The following is an 18,368-nucleotide window of genomic DNA, read 5'->3' as shown; positions in this document are numbered from 1 at the left end:
CACAGTGCCGTCTAAGGGATCAAAGGTCACGGTCATTTAATGTTGGTTTCCGGCCATGCTGCTTACGTGGAGTGATTTCTGCAGATTATCTGAACCTTTTGATGATATTATGGACCGTAGATGTTGAAATCCCTAAATTTCTTGCAATTGCACGTTGAGAAACGTTGTTCTTAAACTGTTTGACTATTTGCTCACGCAGTTGTGGATAAAGGGGTGTACCTCGCCCCATCCTTTCTTGTGAGAGACTGAGCATTTTTTGGGAAGCTGTTTTTATACCCAATCATGGCACCCACCTGTTCCCAATTAGCCTGCACACCTGTGGGAATGTTCCGAATAAGTGTTTGATGAGTATTCCTCAACTTTATCAGTATTTATTGCCACCTTTCCCAACTTCTTTGTCACGTGTTGCTGGCATTAAATTCTGGAGTTAATGATTATTTGCACAAAAAAAAATGTTTATCAGTTTGAACATCAAATATGTGGTCTTTGTAGCATATTCAACTGAATATGGGTTGAAAAGGATTTGCAAATCATTGTATTCCGTTTATATTTACATCCAACACAATTTCCAAACTCATATGGAAACGGGGTTTGTATATATATATATGTATATATATATATATATATATATATATATATATATATATATATAGGGCTTCACGGTGGAAGAGGGGTTAATGCGTCTGCCTCACAATACGAAGGCCCTGCAGTCTTGGGTTCAATCCCAGGCTCGGGATCTTTCTGTGTGGAGTTTGTATGTTCTCCCTGTGAATGTGTGGGTTCCCTCCGGGTACTCCGGCTTCCTCCCACTTCCAAAGACATGCACCTGGCGATAGGTTGATTGGCAACACTAAATGGTCCCTAGTGTGTGAATGTGAGTGTGAATGTTGTCCGTCTATCTGTGTTGGCCCTGCGATGAGGTGGCGACTTGTCCAGGGTGTACCCCGCCTTTCGCCCGATTGTAGCTGAGATAGGCACCAGCGCCCCCCGTGACCCCAAAAGGGAATAAGCGGTAGAAAAGGGATGAATGGATATATATATATATATATATATAATCTTTGTCCCATGATTTGATTCAATATGGATTTTTGTGTCGCGATTCGATAATATATCGATTTTTTCGATTCAACGCGATTCTCGATTAAAAACGATATTTTTCCGATTCAAAACGATTCAGTATTCATTCAATACATAGGAATTTAGCAGGATCTACCCCACTCTCCTGACATGCAAGCAGAGTAGTAGCTTTTTTTTTAAAAGCTTTTATAATTGTAAAGAACAATGTTTTATCAACTGATTGCAATAATGTCAATTTGTTTTAACTATTAATCGAACCAAAAATATGACTTATTTTATCTTTGTGAAAACATTGGATGTGTACTATGGCTATGAGTTGTTGTTTTTTTCCCTTGGCCTCAGTCTGCACCCCCACTCCAGGGCCTAGGCTAAGACCGATTTTTTTTCTTTTATTTTAATCTTCTATATTTTTTGTACCATCCCCCTTGTTTACCTGTATGTCATCTTTTTTGTAAGGGGCGCTGGAAGCCGGCAGACCCGTCAGCGATCCTGTTCTGTCTCCCTGTAATGTTTGTCTGATCTTGAATGGGATTGTGCTGAAAATTGTAATTTTCCTGAAGGAACTCTCCTGACGGAATAAATAAAGTACTATCTAATCTAATTGGACACAGTGTTTTCAAGCTTATGAGATGCGATGCAAGTGTAAGCCACTGTGACACTATTCTTCTTTTTTTAAATGTTTTATAAATGTCTAATGATAATGTCACTGCTATGCTGAAATTATAGCTAATATTGATACTGTTGTTGATAATAATTATTTTTGTTTTACTACTTTTGGTTTGTTCTGTGTCGTGTTTGTGAATTGTGAATGGGATTGCATTGTTATGGTATTGCTGTGTAGTGGTTTGTTGGATTGATAAAAAAAAAAAAAAAAAAAAAAAAAAATGTAAATCCTGCGATGAGGTGGCGACTTGTCAAGGGTGTACCCCGCCTTCCGCCTGATTGTAGCTGAGATAGGCGCCAGCGCCTCCCGTGACCCCAAAAGGGAATAAGCGGTAGGAAATGGATGGATGGATAAATCGATTTTTTTGAAAATGAGAATCGATTCTGAATCGCACAACGTATTGGATTTGATTCGTATTCGAATCTATTTTTCCCCATACCCCTAATATATATATCCTAATATATATATATATATATATATATATATATATATATATATATATATATATATATATATATATATATATATATATATATATATATATTCATATAGCCATCCATTTACCATCGCTTGTCCCTTTTGGGTTGCGGGGGGGTCGCTGGAGCCTATCTCATCTGCATTTGGGCGGTAGGCGGGGTACACCCTGGATGTTTATATAAATATTGTTTTATTTTTCAATACGAATCAGTTTTTAAAAATAGATTATTCGGCCATCTCCATTCAACCAGAAGGAGCTTTTCTAACCTGTAACCTGTTTTGAAAAAGTTTCAATTATACCCAATAATACATTGTGAGAATCGATTCCGAATCGAATCGGAGAGGATGGTTAGGCGCCCAAAGAATGAGAATGTGTGCATGAGTTTAACTTATTCATGCAGGGTGACCAAGTGGCGGTGGCCATCTTATTGGAGGCTGACGCATTCTTCCTCCACTTACAGGTCAACTCGGTGGTGTTGTGCCGGGTCGTCATGGTGACCGTTTCCAGTGCCCGCCGCCGCGCCAAGATGCTCAGTCCACGCTCAGCTTCGAAAATGCAGACCTTTGACCTCACCTGGTAAGATTCTGAAATGTCGATGTTGCTCCGTCTGTCCCGACTGTCGTGAAAGTGTGCCTTCCTCCAACCCCGCCGTGCGGAGAGAACGTTTCTTTGTTATCGCGGCAAAGTGTGGTCAATACAGACAGCAGCGAGATAGGAGCTGCGCTTTGGGAGTCTTCTGTGGGAGTCGTTCAGTCTTATCGGCCTAACCTTCACCTGGCCCCAATACAACGTAGCCTTTGTGCGGAACTCTCCAAACCAACACAATGTGCTCTCCAGTGCATGATTTATGCCAGGGGTCGGCTTCCTTCGCGGGCAAAACTGCCTTTTTGCCTCATCTTCCAGGAAAAGAAAATAGTTTGCAGCCACAAAACATAACTACACAATGTATTCACTTTTGACAGTTTGAATCTTTTCGACTGCATGTAAAGTAACTTTACAAATATACTAGGAGTGTGGGAAAAAATCGATTCGAATGCGAATGGGAATTCTCACGTTGTGCGATTCAGAATGGATTCTCATTTTTTTTTAAATCGATTTTTTTTTTTTATCAATCCAACAAACCGATACACAGCAATACCATAACAATGCAATCCAATTCCAAAACCAAACCTGACCCAGCAACACTCAGAACTGCAATAAACAGAGCAATTGAGAGGAGACACAAACACGACACGGAACAAACCAAAAGAAGTGAAAGAAATATGAATATTATCAACAACAGTATTAATCCCATCCACTTTCTACCGCTTATTCTCTTTGGGGTCACGAGGGGCGCTGGCGCCTATCTCAGCTACAATCGGGCGGAAGGTGGAGTACACCCTGGACAAGTCGCCACCTCATCGCAGGGCCAACACAGATAGACAGACAACATTCACACTCACATTCACACACTAGGGCAAATTTAGTGTTGCCAATCAACCTATCCCCAGTTAGTTAAAATTTCAGTATAGCAGTGATTAAAAATCCCTCATTGACATCATCATTAGACATTTATAAAAATTAAAAAAAAGAAGAATAGTGTCACAGTGGCTTACACTTGCATCGCATTTCATAAGCTAGACAACACACTGTGTCCAATGTTTTTAAAAAGATAAAATAAGTCATATTTTTGGTTTGTTTAATAGTTAAAACAAATTTACATTATTGCAATCAGTTGATAAAACATTGTCCTTTACAATTATAAAACCTTTTTTTTTTTAAATCTACTACTCTGCTAGCATGTCAGCAGACTGGGGTAGATCCTGCTGAAATCCTATGTATTGAATGAATACAGAATCGTTTTGAATCGAAAAAATATTGTTTTTGAATCGAGAATCGCGTTGAATCGAAAAAATCGATATATAATCAAATTGCGACCCCAAGAATCGATTTTGAATCGAATCATGAGACACCCAAAGATTCATAGCCCTAATATATACAGTATATATAAATATACACATATATGACATACATATATATATATATATATATATATATATATATATATATATATATATATTTGCATCCTATACAGATGTGTGTACTAATTTTATGTATATAATGCCATCTATCCATCCATCCGTCCATCCATCTTCTTCCGCTTATCCGAGGTTAGGTCGCCGGGGCAGCAGCCTAAGTCAAAAAGCCCAGAATTCCCTCTCCTCAGCCACTTCCTCCAGCTCCTCCCGGCGGATCCTGAGGCGTTCCCAAGCCAGCCGGGAGAGATAGTCTTCCCAACATGTCCTGGGTCTACCCCCTGGCCTACCAGTTGGACGTGCCCGAAACACCTCCCTAGGGCAACGTTCGGGTGGCATCCGGACCAAATGCCCGAACTACCTCATCTGGCTCCTCTCGATGTGGAGGAGCAGCGGCTTTACTTTGAGCTTTTCCCGGATGGCAGAGCTTCTCACCCTATCTCTAAGGGAGAGCCCCACTACCTGGCGGAGGAAACTCATTTCGGCCACTTGTACCCATTATTTTGTCCTTTCGGTCATAACCCAAAGCTCATGACCTTAGGTGAGGATGGGAACGTAGATCGACCGGTAAATTGAGAGCTTTGCCTTCCAGCTCAGCTCCTTCTTCACCACAACGGATCGATACAGCCTCCGCAATACTGAATACGCCGCACCGCTCCGCCTGTCGATCTCACGATCCATTCTTCCCTCACTCGTGAACAAGACTACGAGGTACTTGAACTCCTCCACTTGGGGCAAGATCTCCTACCCAACCCGGAGATGGCAATCCACCCTTTTCCGGGTGAGAACCTTGGACTCGGACTTAAAGGTGGTGATTCTCATCCCAGTCGCTTCACACTCGACTTCTAACAGATCCAGTGAGAGCTGAAAATCTTGGCCAGATGAAGCCATCAGGACCACATCATCTGCAAATAGCAGACACCTAATCCTGGAGCCACCAAACCAGATATCCTCAACGCCCTGACTGCGCCTAGAAATTATGTCCATAAAAGTTATGAACAGAATCGGCAGAGTTGGCGGAGTCCAACCCTCACTGGAAACGGGTCCGACTTACTGCCGTTTATGCGGACCAAGCTCTGACACTGATCATACAGGGAGCGGACCGCCGCAATCAGACAGTCCGTTACTCCATACTCTCTGAGCACTCCCCACAGGACTTCCCAGGGTACACGGTCGAATGCCTTCTCCAAGTCCACAAAGCACATGTAGACTGGTTGGGCAAACTCCCATGCACCCTTAAGGACCCCGCCGAGAGTATAGAATTGGTCCACAGTTCCACGATCAGGGCGAAAACCATACTGTTCATTCTGAATACAAGGTTCGACTATCCGGCGTTGCCTCCTCTCCAGTACACCTGAATAGACCTTACCGGGAAGGCTGAGGAGTGGGATCCCACGATAGTTGGAACACACCCTCCGGTTCCTCTTTTTAGAGAGAGGAACCACCAACCTGGTAAGCCAATCCAGAGGTACCGCCCCCGATGTCCGCGCGATGTTGCAGAGTCTTGTCAACCAAGACAGCTGCACAGCATCCAGAGCCTTAAGAAACTTTGGGCGGTTCTCATCCACCCCCGGGCCCTTGCCACCGAGGAGCTTTTTAACTACCTCGGCAACCTCAGCCCCAGAAATAGGAGAGCCCACCACGGCCGGGCTCCATGGGGACAGGCCCGGCCACAAGTCGCATTCCATCGTGCCCCACTTTGGGGCCTGGCTCCAGAGGGGGGCCCTGGTGACCCGCGTCCGGGCGAATTAAATCTTGGTCCTTTGTCTGTAATCTTCATTAATATAGTTGGATATTAAGACTTAAAGAAAGTTCTACCTAGTTGATTTCCATGACAACCTCCTTAACATTTTGTAGTCAATCAGAAATATCAAACAGCTAACTGTCAGGACTTTGACTTGGATTTGTTTTGCTTCTTCGACACAGAGGGAATTTGGGACGAGCCAGGCGTGAATTAAGGTACATGTTTATTGATTAATAAACAAACAGACTAAAACAAAAGGCAAACAAATGGCGCGCTCGAGGGCGGAAAACTTGGCTATGAAACAAAAGACTAGAACCGAGGCTACAACTATAAACATGAAACCAAAACACTTGCTCAATGGCATGAATAACAATGAACTATAAACGAAAACAGCCCGATGGCATGACTATGAACAACTAAAACAAAACATTTACTGTGACCAAAAACAAGGTGCATGAGTAGCAAGGTGCGTGGCAGGTGATCGAGGGCATGAAGGAGGTGCAGCATAGGTAGGAATGTCGGTATGTAGGTAGCAAAGTTCCCAGGCCGAGGAACAGAAAACAAATGACTTAAATACTGGCTGTGGTAATTAGAAACAGGTGTGAGAGCTGAGGACCGAGGCGTGACTAGGAGGGCAAGGTGAAAATCAATGAGTTGTCATGGTAACAAAAACAAACCAGGAAGTGTAAAAGGGGAAACAAGAGTCCAAAAAACAAAACATAACATGATCGAACGTAAGACCTGATTCACAGGCATGACATTAACATGGACAAGTGCGGAGAGTGTTTTGCATTTTTCCCATCAGGCTTTGTAATGGATTCAAATGGGGGTTTTATATATATTTATAGTACGTGGACGTTTTTTTTATAATACCCACAAAGTTCAGTGAGCAGGTCATCTTATGTGTGACCATGTGTGCTGACATTTTGTGGTGGTTACATTGTTTTATTGTTTGCGCCATGACTAGGGAAGGTTGTTTGGATTGGGTCATACAAATAATGCTATGCTGTTCTCCTTCAGTGCACAATTTAGGGTCATTGATCTGAATTACTCACATTGTCCGCAAGATGGCGGCAAAATTGCAGCATCAAGATTGTCAGATATTTAAAATTTGTTTATCTTCCTGCGTGAGGTATGAATAATTAAAAGGAACACAATAAATATATACATCTTTACTTAATGACCTAAATGTGTCATTAATTGATTATAATTGTAATTAATTGCATAAATGTGTTAGTAAATGTTAATTAAGATTTTTATTTTGGTAAGAGGTAAAAATATATATATATATAATTAAATCATTATACTCATTTAAGTCAGGGTACATTTGAAAACAGTATACATGTAAGAAAAAAAAGATGTAATGTAATGACAAAAAAGTGGGACGAAAATGTTAAAAGTCTAGGTAAAAGCGTGGGATAATTTGATATTTTTAACAGACATTGGATGCCAAAATGGTGTTACGAATGACAAAATGCATTATTATTAGTTATTATATGTGTCACTTTGAATGTATTAACTCATTATCACTTATATTATCATCAATTTTCACTCATTTCACCTTTGCTGTAATTTTTTTTTCTTTACTTTTTTTTCCCTATATGACATTAACTGTAATTTTTCATTTCTTAACAAAAAAAGGGGCAATGTTAAAGGACAAAGCTATTGTAAAATAATGTAAGCAAGAAAAAACAAAAGATGTAATCTAGTGAGAAATAAGCAGAAAATCTGATACAGAAGTATGCGTGAGATATTTAGATTTTTTTTTTTTTTTTAATAAATGTACATCTATGAATAAGAGTATCAACATGGGAGTGTTTTTTCTACAACCATTAATTAATTATTTTTTCTGTAATTATTTTTAATTATGTTTTTCTAAACATATGGCATTCACTGTAATTCTTCATTTCTTGGGGCTTAAAAGGTATCAATTAAATAACGAATAACAATAAAAATAACAATTTTAATAAAAACAAATAATTTCTTTATTGTACAATTACATTTAGTTACTTAATCATTCAATTATTTATTTAGATATTTAATCGAGTATTTATTCATTTAAATAATTCATTGATTTAACCACACTGCGCGCGAAAGCAGAGGTAAGGTATTTAATGTGCATATGTTTTTTTTTTCTTTTAATTGTTTGATTATTATTATTGTCATTATTATTAGTGTGTATTATTTTTTGTTGTAATTAATGAATACATTAAATAATTCATTAATAGTGCAATTTTAACAATATTTGCTTTAAAAATATTTCAAAAAACATTGATTTTAATCATACAAAAACATGTAGAACAAAATGTGATTGACCAATATTTCTATTTATTGAAAAAAAAATTGTTATCAACCTCCTGGCCGCACATTCATGTTTACATTGTTTTGTTGTTGTTGCTCATTTCTCCTGCATATTAATAAGCATACAGGGTAATCAAACCAGCATCATATGCAGTGAAGGCAATTAATTCCTTCTATGCGGGATTAAACTCTTTTAGTGCATCAACTGTATATGAGTCTGCAGCAACTGGTTGCTATGGTTACAGGGCGACAGATTGTGACTTTGTGACTCGAGTGTCATGTTTTTTTTCCCCCCACAAATGATGCATGTGATGCATTTCAGCCAGCTAGCAAGCATTTATATGATATATCAAAATATATACAGTATACATATTTTTTACCGTTTTTAAAATCTGAAGGGTCAGCATTTGCCTCACCAGAAAATAGTTTCCGCATGTGTCATTTTAGTACGATTCCATAATACCGGAATACTACTACATTTCAAAATAGTTATGGTTCAGTATGTAACTGTTTTAAGGTTTGATCAATTTTTGGTAAGAGAAAAACTAAAAAGAGTATAAAATAGGGTTGCACAACAAAATATACAAACATGCATAAATTCATACATACATACATGTATGTGTAAGTGTGTGTGTGTATATATATATATATATGTATATATATATATATATATATATATATATATATATATATATATATATATATACACACACACACTTACACATACATGTATGTATGTATGTTCGTATATTTTGCGGATGAGTTGGAGACTTGTCCAGGGTGTACTCCGCCTTCCGCCCGATTGTAGCTGAGATAGGCACCAGCGCCCCCCGCGACCCCAAAGGGACAAGCGGTATGAAATGGATGGATGGATGGATTCGAACCTTTTTTCATAAATATTATACCAAATAATACATTGCAAGTATCGGTTTGAATCAAGAAAATCGCGTTGAATCAAGAATCGATTATGAATCAAATGGTCACCCAGGATTCGAATCGGATCAAATGGTAAATTTTCATAAATATTATACCAAATAATACATTGCAAGTATCGGTTTGAATCAAGAAAATCGCGTTGAATCAAGAATCGATTATGAATCAAATGGTCACCCAGGATTCGAATCGGATCAAATGGTAAATTACCAATGCATTTGATTATTATATCTTTTTTTTTCATTGGATTTTACTGTAAATAATTGGCAACTCAGTTGCTTGAATGTTACCCAAAAAGTTGCAGAGGCTTTTACAGCATATTATTGTAAACAGAATGGAAAAACAGTACTATTGTTTTTTTTTTACATTAAAATAAAATGAAACTGAGCTGCCAGTTTTTTTACTGTAAAATCTACTGTTGCTGCTTTTATAGTGTCCTACTGTAATTGGAAAGACTGTTTTTTACGATAATAACAAAAAACAAAAACAAACAACTGGCACCTCAGTCACCAGAATATCACCATAAAGAGTACAATAGAGTACAACTTGATAGATATTTAATTATTTAACATTTATTCTAACAAGACATTTTTTTGAATGTATGAAAGTATGTTTTGTTGCATTATTGCATAATATCAAAAATTAAAAAGTACATTTACTTTTTAATGCCGAAATAGAAGTAACAAATATATCTAGTCGGAGGCGAGTGGCCCTGTGGTGAGAGTGTTTGCCCTAAGATTGGTAGGTCGTAGGTTCAAACTCCGGCCAAATACTATAAAAATGGGACCCATTACCTCCCTGTCTGGCACTTAGCATCAAGGGTTGGAATTGGATGTTAAATCACCAATATGATTCCCGAGCGTGGCTACCGCTGCTGCTCACTGCTCCCCTCACCTCCCAGGGGCTGAAACAAGGGGATGGGTTGAAGGGGAACATTATCACCAGACCCATGTAAGCGCCATTATATACCTTGATGTTGCAGAAAAAGACCATATGTTTTTTTAACCGATTTCCGAACTCTAAAAGGGTGAATTTGGCGATTGAAACCCCTTTCAATTGTTCGCTGTCGGAGCGATGACCTTTCACCCGTGACGTCACAACAGGAAAAAATCCGCCATTTTCTAAAACACATTACACACACCAAGTCAAATCAGCTCTGTTATTTTCCGTTTTTTCGACTGTTTTCCGTACCTTAGAGACATCATGCCTCGTCGGTGTGTTGTCGGAGGGTGTAACAACACGACCAGGGACGGATTCAAGTTGACTTACGTGGAGTGTGCTAATCAGACATATCAATGGTCACGGCATGCTAATCAATGCTAACATGCTATTTAGGCTTGCTGTATGTACATATTGCATCATTATGCCTCATTTGTAGCTATATTTGCATCCAGCATTTCCCTCCTACCCACATTTAATGCCAAACAAACACATACCAATCGACGGATTCAAGTTGCACGGGTGGTCAAAAGATGCGAAAGTCCCTCGTTTGTTTTGCACACTTTACCTACGATATCGATGCTACGACAGAGATGGCACAGGGATGTGTGGATATCCTGCGACACTCAAAGCAGATGCATTTTCAACGATAAAGTCAACGAAATCACGAAGGTGAGTTTTGTTGATGTTATTGACTTATGTGTTAATCAGACATATTTGCTCACGGCATGACTGCAAGCTAATCGATGCTTACATGCTATTTAGGCTAGCTGTATGTACATATTGCATCATTATGCCTCATTTGTAGCTATATTTGCATCCAGCTTTTCCCTCCACCCACATTTAATGCCAAACAAGAACATACCAATCGACTGATTCAAGTTGCATCAGTGGTCAAAAGATGCAATCGTTGGTTAGAAGGCGATCGCCAAATTCGTGCTTGTTGCCGCTGTCTGTCGTGATATGGCTCAAAAGCTTCAGTTTCTTCTTCAATTTTGTTTTTGCTATCTGCCTCCACACTCCAACCATAGGTTTCAATACATGCGTAATCTGTTGAATCGCTTAAGCCGCTGAAATCCGAGTCTGAATCCGAGCTAATGTCGCTATATCTTTCTGTTCTATCCGCCATGTTTGTTTGTATTGGCATCACGCAGTGACGTCACAGGAAAATGGACGGGTGGATATAGCGATGGTGAAAATTAAGCACTTTGAGGTCGTTTTTCGGGATATTGCATGATAGGTAAAATTTTGAAAAAAAAATATTTTTATTGGTTTTAACCATTCTTAAATTGTGATAATACCAAAAAGTTATATTTTGGTTTCATCTGACCACATGACATTCTCCCAATACTCTGCTGTATCATCCATGTATCCATTTTGGTATAAACTCAATTCGTCGTGTTTGGAGGAAGAAGAATACTGAGTTGCATCCCAAGAACACCACACCTACTGTGAAGCAGGGGGGTGAAAACATCATGCTTTGGGGCTGTTTTTCTGCTAAAGGGACAGGACGATTGATCTGTGTTAAGGAAAGAATGAATGGGGCCATGTATCGTGAGAATACTTATTTTCCACCATAATGTACAAATAAATTCTTTAAAATTCCTACAATGTGAATTCCTGAAATTTCACATTCTGTCTCTCAGAGTTGAAGTGTACCTATGATGAAAATTACAGACCTCTGTCATCATTTTAAGTGGGAGAACTTGCACAATCGGTGGCTGACTAAATACTTTTTTGCCCCACTGTATATATGTGTAAATACTGTATATGTATGTACATATACACATATATATATATATATATATATATATATATATATATATATATATATATATATATATATATATATATATATATATATATACACGTGTATATGTATATATCTATATGTTATTTATTTATTTCAAAAATCAACTTTGAAAAAAAGTCATTTTTTTTGGGTTGTTTTGAAATTACTTTTTTTTTAAATGATGACTCAATTTAGAATCGGGAACAAAAAATATCTGCGATTCAGGCGTGATTTTATTTTTTTGTGCACCTAGTAACAGCTGACCCCATTCTCCAATTCTTTATTGTTCCCCCACGCTCACTGCAACTCGTTCTTCAGTATTTACGAACCAAAATGAGGTTTTGTTGTCATAAGGCTGTTGAGTGTGTCTGTAACACGGCACGTGTCGGAAGGAAGACCACCTTTACATTTTTCCACAGTTGTTGCACAGCTGCAACATATTTCACTGAGGACAAACATATTCTTGTTCTTCTGCAGAATGTCCTTCACACTCGCCCATGTCTCTCTTGTTACTTCACTCAAGTGTTTTTGTGCACTTTGGAGAAGGAAAGACATTTTGAACATAAAAGAGGGGAAGGTGAGTTCTGGCAGATGCATCTCAGTCGGAAGTGTCATCACAATTATAACAGCAGTGAGAACAAACCTTAATGGCTTCAAAGGGGAAGGATCATCTATCCAATTAAGGAAAGAATGAAACCCTCCGAGATGTCCTTTGGCATTAAAAAGTTTGCTGAGGCTCCAAATAAACGTCCAAACAGCTCGGTAAATCATCCGAATCCTGTTGTTTTTTTTTCTGAGACATGTGCAATGGCAAATGAACTAAAATATTTAGCATGAAAACCTGTATTAGCATTTAAAGGCCAACTGAAATTAGATTTTCTTATTCAAACGGGGATAGCAGGTCCTTTCTCTGTGTCATACTTGATCATTTCGCAATATTGCCATATTTTTGCTGAGAGGATTTAGTAAAGAACATTGACGATAAAGTTCGCAACTTTTGGTCGCTAATGAAAAAGCCTTGCCTTTACCGGAAGTCGCAGACGATGACGTCACAAGGGTGAGGGCTCCTCATATATTCAAATTGTTTTTAATGGGAGCCTCCAGCAGCAAGAGCTATTTGGACCGAGAAAACGACAATTTCCCCATCAATTTGAGCAAGGATGAAAGATACGTGGATGATGATATTGATAGCGAAGGACTAGAAGAAGGAAAAAAAAAGGCGATTGCATTGGGACGGATTCAGATGTTTTTAGACACATTTACTAGGATAATTCTGGGAAATCCCTTATCTTTCTATTGTGTTGCTAGTGTTTTAGTGAGATTAAATAGTACCTGATAGTCGGAGGGGTGTGTCCACGGGTGTCTTGAGCCCAGTCTCTGAGGGAAGTCACGGCAGATACAAGGACGGCGCAAACTCCAGAGATTTCCGGTAAGAGGCGACTTTTTACCACAATTTTCTCACCGAAACCTGCCTGTTGACAAGTGGTCGGAAACCATGTTCGCTTGACCGCTCTGATCCGTAGTAAAGCTTCACCTCCGGGAATTTTAAACAAGGAATCACCGTGTGTTTGTGTGGCTAAAGGCTAAAGCTTCCCACCTCCATCTTTATACTTTGACTTCTCCATTATTAATTGAACAAATTGCAAAAGATTCAGCAACACAGATGTCCAGAATACTGTTTAATTGCGTGATGAACAGAGATGAATTTTAGCCGCAAATGGTGCTGCGCTAATATTTCCTGACAGTCCGTGACTTCACGCGCACGCGTCATCATTCCGCGACGTTTTCAACAAGAAACTCTGCGGGAAATTTAAAACTGCAATTTAGTAAACTAAACCGGCCGTATTGGCATGTGTTGCAATGTTAATATTTCATCATTGATATACAGAGGTGGGTAGTAACGCGCTACATTTACTCCGTTACATCTACTTGAGTAACTTTTGGGATAAATTGTACTTCTACGAGTAGTTTTTCTGCAACATACTTTTACTTTTACTTGAGTATATTTATAGAGAAGAAACGCTACTTTTACTCCGTTCCATTTATCTACATTCAGCTCGCTACTCGTTACTTTTTTTTATCGATGTGTTAATGCACGTTTTGTGTGTTTTGATATTGTCAGACACGCATTTGAAGTAGGAACTACGCATGCCTGCGTTTCACCAATCAAATGCAGTCACTGGTGACGTTGGACCAATCAAACAGAGCCAGGTGGTCACGTGACCGTCACACGTCGAATCCGACATGTTGAAAAACTTATTGGGGTGTTACCATTTAGTGGTCAACTGTACGGAATATGTACTGTACTGTGCAATCTACTAATACAAGTTTTAATCAATCAATCAATCAATCAATCAATGCCTACAGAGCCTATGGTGCTGTTAAGTTATTGTGGCTCAATGTGCCATTTTTTTTATTTTATTTTAATGTACTATTATTTAATATATATTATTGTTTTAGTTGCTTAAGAGATATTCCTGGCTATGAATTTGCTCGTTGCTATTGTTATGTTTTTGTGCATTATTTGTTGCCGTGATCAGTAAACGAAAACGTTACTCATCAGTTACTCAGTACTTGAGTAGTTTTTTCACAACATACTTTTTACTTTTACTCAAGTAAATAATTGGGTGACTACTCCTTACTTTTACTTGAGTAATAAATCTCTAAAGTAACAGTACTCTTACTTGAGTACAATTACTGGCTACTCTACCCACCTCTGTTGATATATAAACTATCAGACTGCGGGGTCGGTAGTAGTGGGTTTCAGTAGGCCTTTAATAATGCACGTTGAGATGGCAACATAGTTCAGTACTTTGATGACTACCGACCAAATTTCGTCAGTACTACCGGTTACCGGTTCACGTAAAATTGAACAGTACCATATTATGTGTTGTACGACCCGTGTGAAACTGTAAATCATTGCAATCGTTAAAAATAACAGTGTTATTTACATTTTTGGAGTTATTGTTAAACAAATTTTGGTACTGGTGGCGTCATGCCGACAAACCACCTTGTCCAAACTTCACCCATTTGTTTGTGCTACTTTTTTGCTATAACATGTTTTGTCTAAATATCCTACTTTTGATGTTATTAACATGTTATTATTCATTAAGTGCCATCTTGTCCAGAAAAGTATACAGGTAGTTGTTAGACCAAAAAAACCTAACAAATGGGACAAGTTTGAGGGGATTTTAATAAAACGTTGTTAACAGATAATAATAATTATAATACTAATTAGTATATAGTAATAGGATTAGACAAAATATTATAATATAATAATAATGATAATTTAAATATAGTAGTAGTAATAAACAAAATATTTTAATACAATAATAATATTAATTAATATATCGTAATAGTAATAGACAAAACAAATTAAACATAAAGGCAACACAAACAAATGAACAAGTTTGGGGCGATTTTCACAAGGCTGGTTATGTATCATAAAATGTTAACATAAAAACTATAATTGTTTTACGAAACAAAAATACCAGCACACACATAGCATAAACGAAAGACAAGTTTGGGGAGATTTTTACCAAATGAGGGAGTGGGGGGTAGGATCACATCGTTAGTAGCACAAAGCAATAATAAGGGGGGCCAACTTCACACAGGTTGTTGAATGTAAAACAAGCACTTCATATATATATATATATATATATATATATATATATATATATATATATATATATATATATATGTATATATATTTATATATATGTGTGTGTGTGTGTGTGTGTGTGTGTATATATATATATGTGTATATATATACACATATATATAGATATATATGTGTGTGTGTGTGTGTGTGTATATATATATATATATATATATATGTGTGTGTACATGTATATATATATATATATATATATATATATATATATATATATATATATATATATATATATATATATATATATATATATATATATATATATATATATATATATACATATATATATACATATATATTTATATTTAGTGGCACCATGGTGGCAGAGGGCTTAGTGCATTTGCTTCACAATACAAAGGTCCTGAGTTCAATCGCGGGCTCGGGATCTTTCTGTGTGGAGTTTGCATGTTCTCCCCGTGACTGCGTGGGTTAGTTCCGGGTACTCCAGCTACCTCCCACTTCCAAAGACATGCACCTGGGGATAGGTTGATTGGCGACACTAAATGGTCCCTAGTGTGTGAATGTGAGTGTGAATGTTGTCTTTCTATCTGTGTTGGCCCTTGGATGAGGTGGCAACTTGTCCAGGGTGTACCCCGCTATCCGCCCGAATACAGCTGAGTTAGGCTCCAGCGAACCCTTGCGACCCCAAAAAGGACAAGGGGTAGAAATTGGAAACTGGAAAAAATAATAGCATCCAAGCGAACTTTTTAATAGTTCACTTGAAGGAATATGTTGTGAGTTGTCCAGTGAAAGGTTGTAAAAATACATCCATCCATTTTCTACCGCCTATTCCCTTTCGGGGTCGCGGGGGGCACTGGCGCCTATCTCAGCTACAATCGGGCGGAAGGCGGGGTACACCCTGGACAAGTCGCCACCTCGTCAATATTATCATTTTAAAATTGTTCCTTACACTTTGTAGCTTCACTTGACGCTCTCTTCTCTTCCCTGACTATCAGTTACTTTCATGTAGAATTTAAAAAGTAATACCAGGTTAATATATATTTCACTCATTCAGGACCTCACCTGAGCTTCCTTAGTCCACCTTTCATCACTTCACCTGTCTCACTTCTCTATGTACTCTATGTACTCCATGTACTCTATATACTCCATGTATTCCACTATGCACTCCTATTCTACTGAAATACATCATTGCACATCAAATCTAGTAGGATTTTTACATGTTTCCCAGGGTAAAAAAATCCAGGAATTCCCGTTTTTACAAAGCCCTATTTTCACCTCTTCCTGCAAAGTTTTCATAGTCTACATTTTTCAACCGTTTTTGACCATTCCACCTTCAAAATATCCCTCTTCGTTGGGACAACAAATGCTTGTGGAACCTCTCTGTTTCGGGTTCTCGTTGTGACCACAGGAAAGAAAGCAACACACCTTTGCGCAGCCGTTTACAATATGTTTTAATGGTAAAGGGGAACATTATCACAATTTCAAAAGGGTTAAAAACAATAAAAATCAGTTCCCAGTGGCCTGTTTTATTTTTTGAATTTTTTTTCAAAATTTTACCGGTCCCCGAATATCCCTAAAAAAAGCTTTAAAGTGCTTGATTTTCGCTATTTGCGATGAGACTATCCATTTCCCTGTGACGTCATACAGTGCTGCCAATGTAAACAAACAACGGCGAATACCACAGCAAAATATAGCGACATTAGCTCGGATTCAGACTCGGATTTCAGCGATTTAAGCGATTTAACAGATTACGCATTTATTGAAACGGATGGGTGGAGTATGAAAGTATTGAAGAAGAAACTGAAGCTATTGAGCGAATAGCTATTGACGCTATTCATAGCCATAGCATGGCCGGATAGCTGCGTTAGCATCGCCGGTAAAATGTGCGGACCAAACGATCAGGACTTTCGCATCTTGTGACACTCGAGCAACTTAAATCCTTCGATTGGTAAGTGTTTTTTTTTCTTTAAATGTGGGTGGAAGGAAACATAATATAGTTGCAAATGCATCTGCAGGTTATCCATACATCTCTGTGCCATGTCTGCTTTAGCACCGCCGGTAAATAGTATGTTAGCATCGATTAGCATAGCATGTTAGCATTGATTAGCTGGCAGTCAACATCAACAAAACTCACCTATGTGATTTAGTTGACTTTATAGTTGCAAATGCATCTGCAGGTTATCCATACATCTCTGTGCCATGTCTGTTTTAGCACCGCCGGTAAATAGCATGTTAGCGTCGATTAGCGTAGCATGCTAGCATCGATTAGCTGGCAGTCACGCCCCAACCAAATATGTCTGATTAGCACATAAGTCAACATCAACAAAACTCACCTCTGTGATTTCATTGAATTTATCGTTGCAAATGCATCTGCAGGTTATCCATACATCTCTGTGCCATGTTTGTCATCGCCTGTAAAATGTGGAGACACTTTGGCACATTCAATGGGGGTCTGGCGGCAGACACTTTCGCATCTTCGGGCCAGTGGTGCAACTTGAATCCCTCCCTGTTAGTGTTGTTACACCCTCCGACAACACACCGACGAGGCATGATGTCTCCAAAGTTCCAAAAAATAGTCAAAAAAACGGAAAATAACAGTCCGCCCGATTGTAGCTGAGATAGGCGCCAGCGCCCCCCGCGACCCCGAAAGGGAATAAGCGGTAGAAAATGGATGGATGGATGGATGGTTAAAAAAATATATGGTCTTTTTTCTGCAACATCAAGGTATATATTGACGCTTACATAGGTCTGGTGATAATGTTCCCCTTTAACAATAAATGTGCAAAGTCTC

At 38.4% G+C, this 18,368-nt stretch overlaps 1 protein-coding gene across 1 annotated transcript in view; it reads left to right on the top strand.

Moving 5' to 3' along the window:
* The window catches only part of adgrd2 (adhesion G protein-coupled receptor D2), a 103,855-nt gene that overhangs the window by 64,460 nt on the left and 21,027 nt on the right, over nucleotides 1–18,368 (top strand). The window contains exon 17 of the mRNA XM_061917614.1: nucleotides 2,680–2,795. Within this exon, the coding sequence (XP_061773598.1) occupies nucleotides 2,680–2,795 (116 nt within the window). The remainder of the gene's footprint in view (nucleotides 1–2,679; nucleotides 2,796–18,368) is intronic.

Source organism: Nerophis ophidion, linkage group LG01, assembly GCF_033978795.1.
Source record: "Nerophis ophidion isolate RoL-2023_Sa linkage group LG01, RoL_Noph_v1.0, whole genome shotgun sequence".
Taxonomy (NCBI): Eukaryota; Metazoa; Chordata; class Actinopteri; order Syngnathiformes; family Syngnathidae; genus Nerophis; species Nerophis ophidion.
The sequence above is the reverse complement of the archived record's forward strand: the minus strand, read 5'-3'. Positions and strand labels throughout refer to the sequence as shown.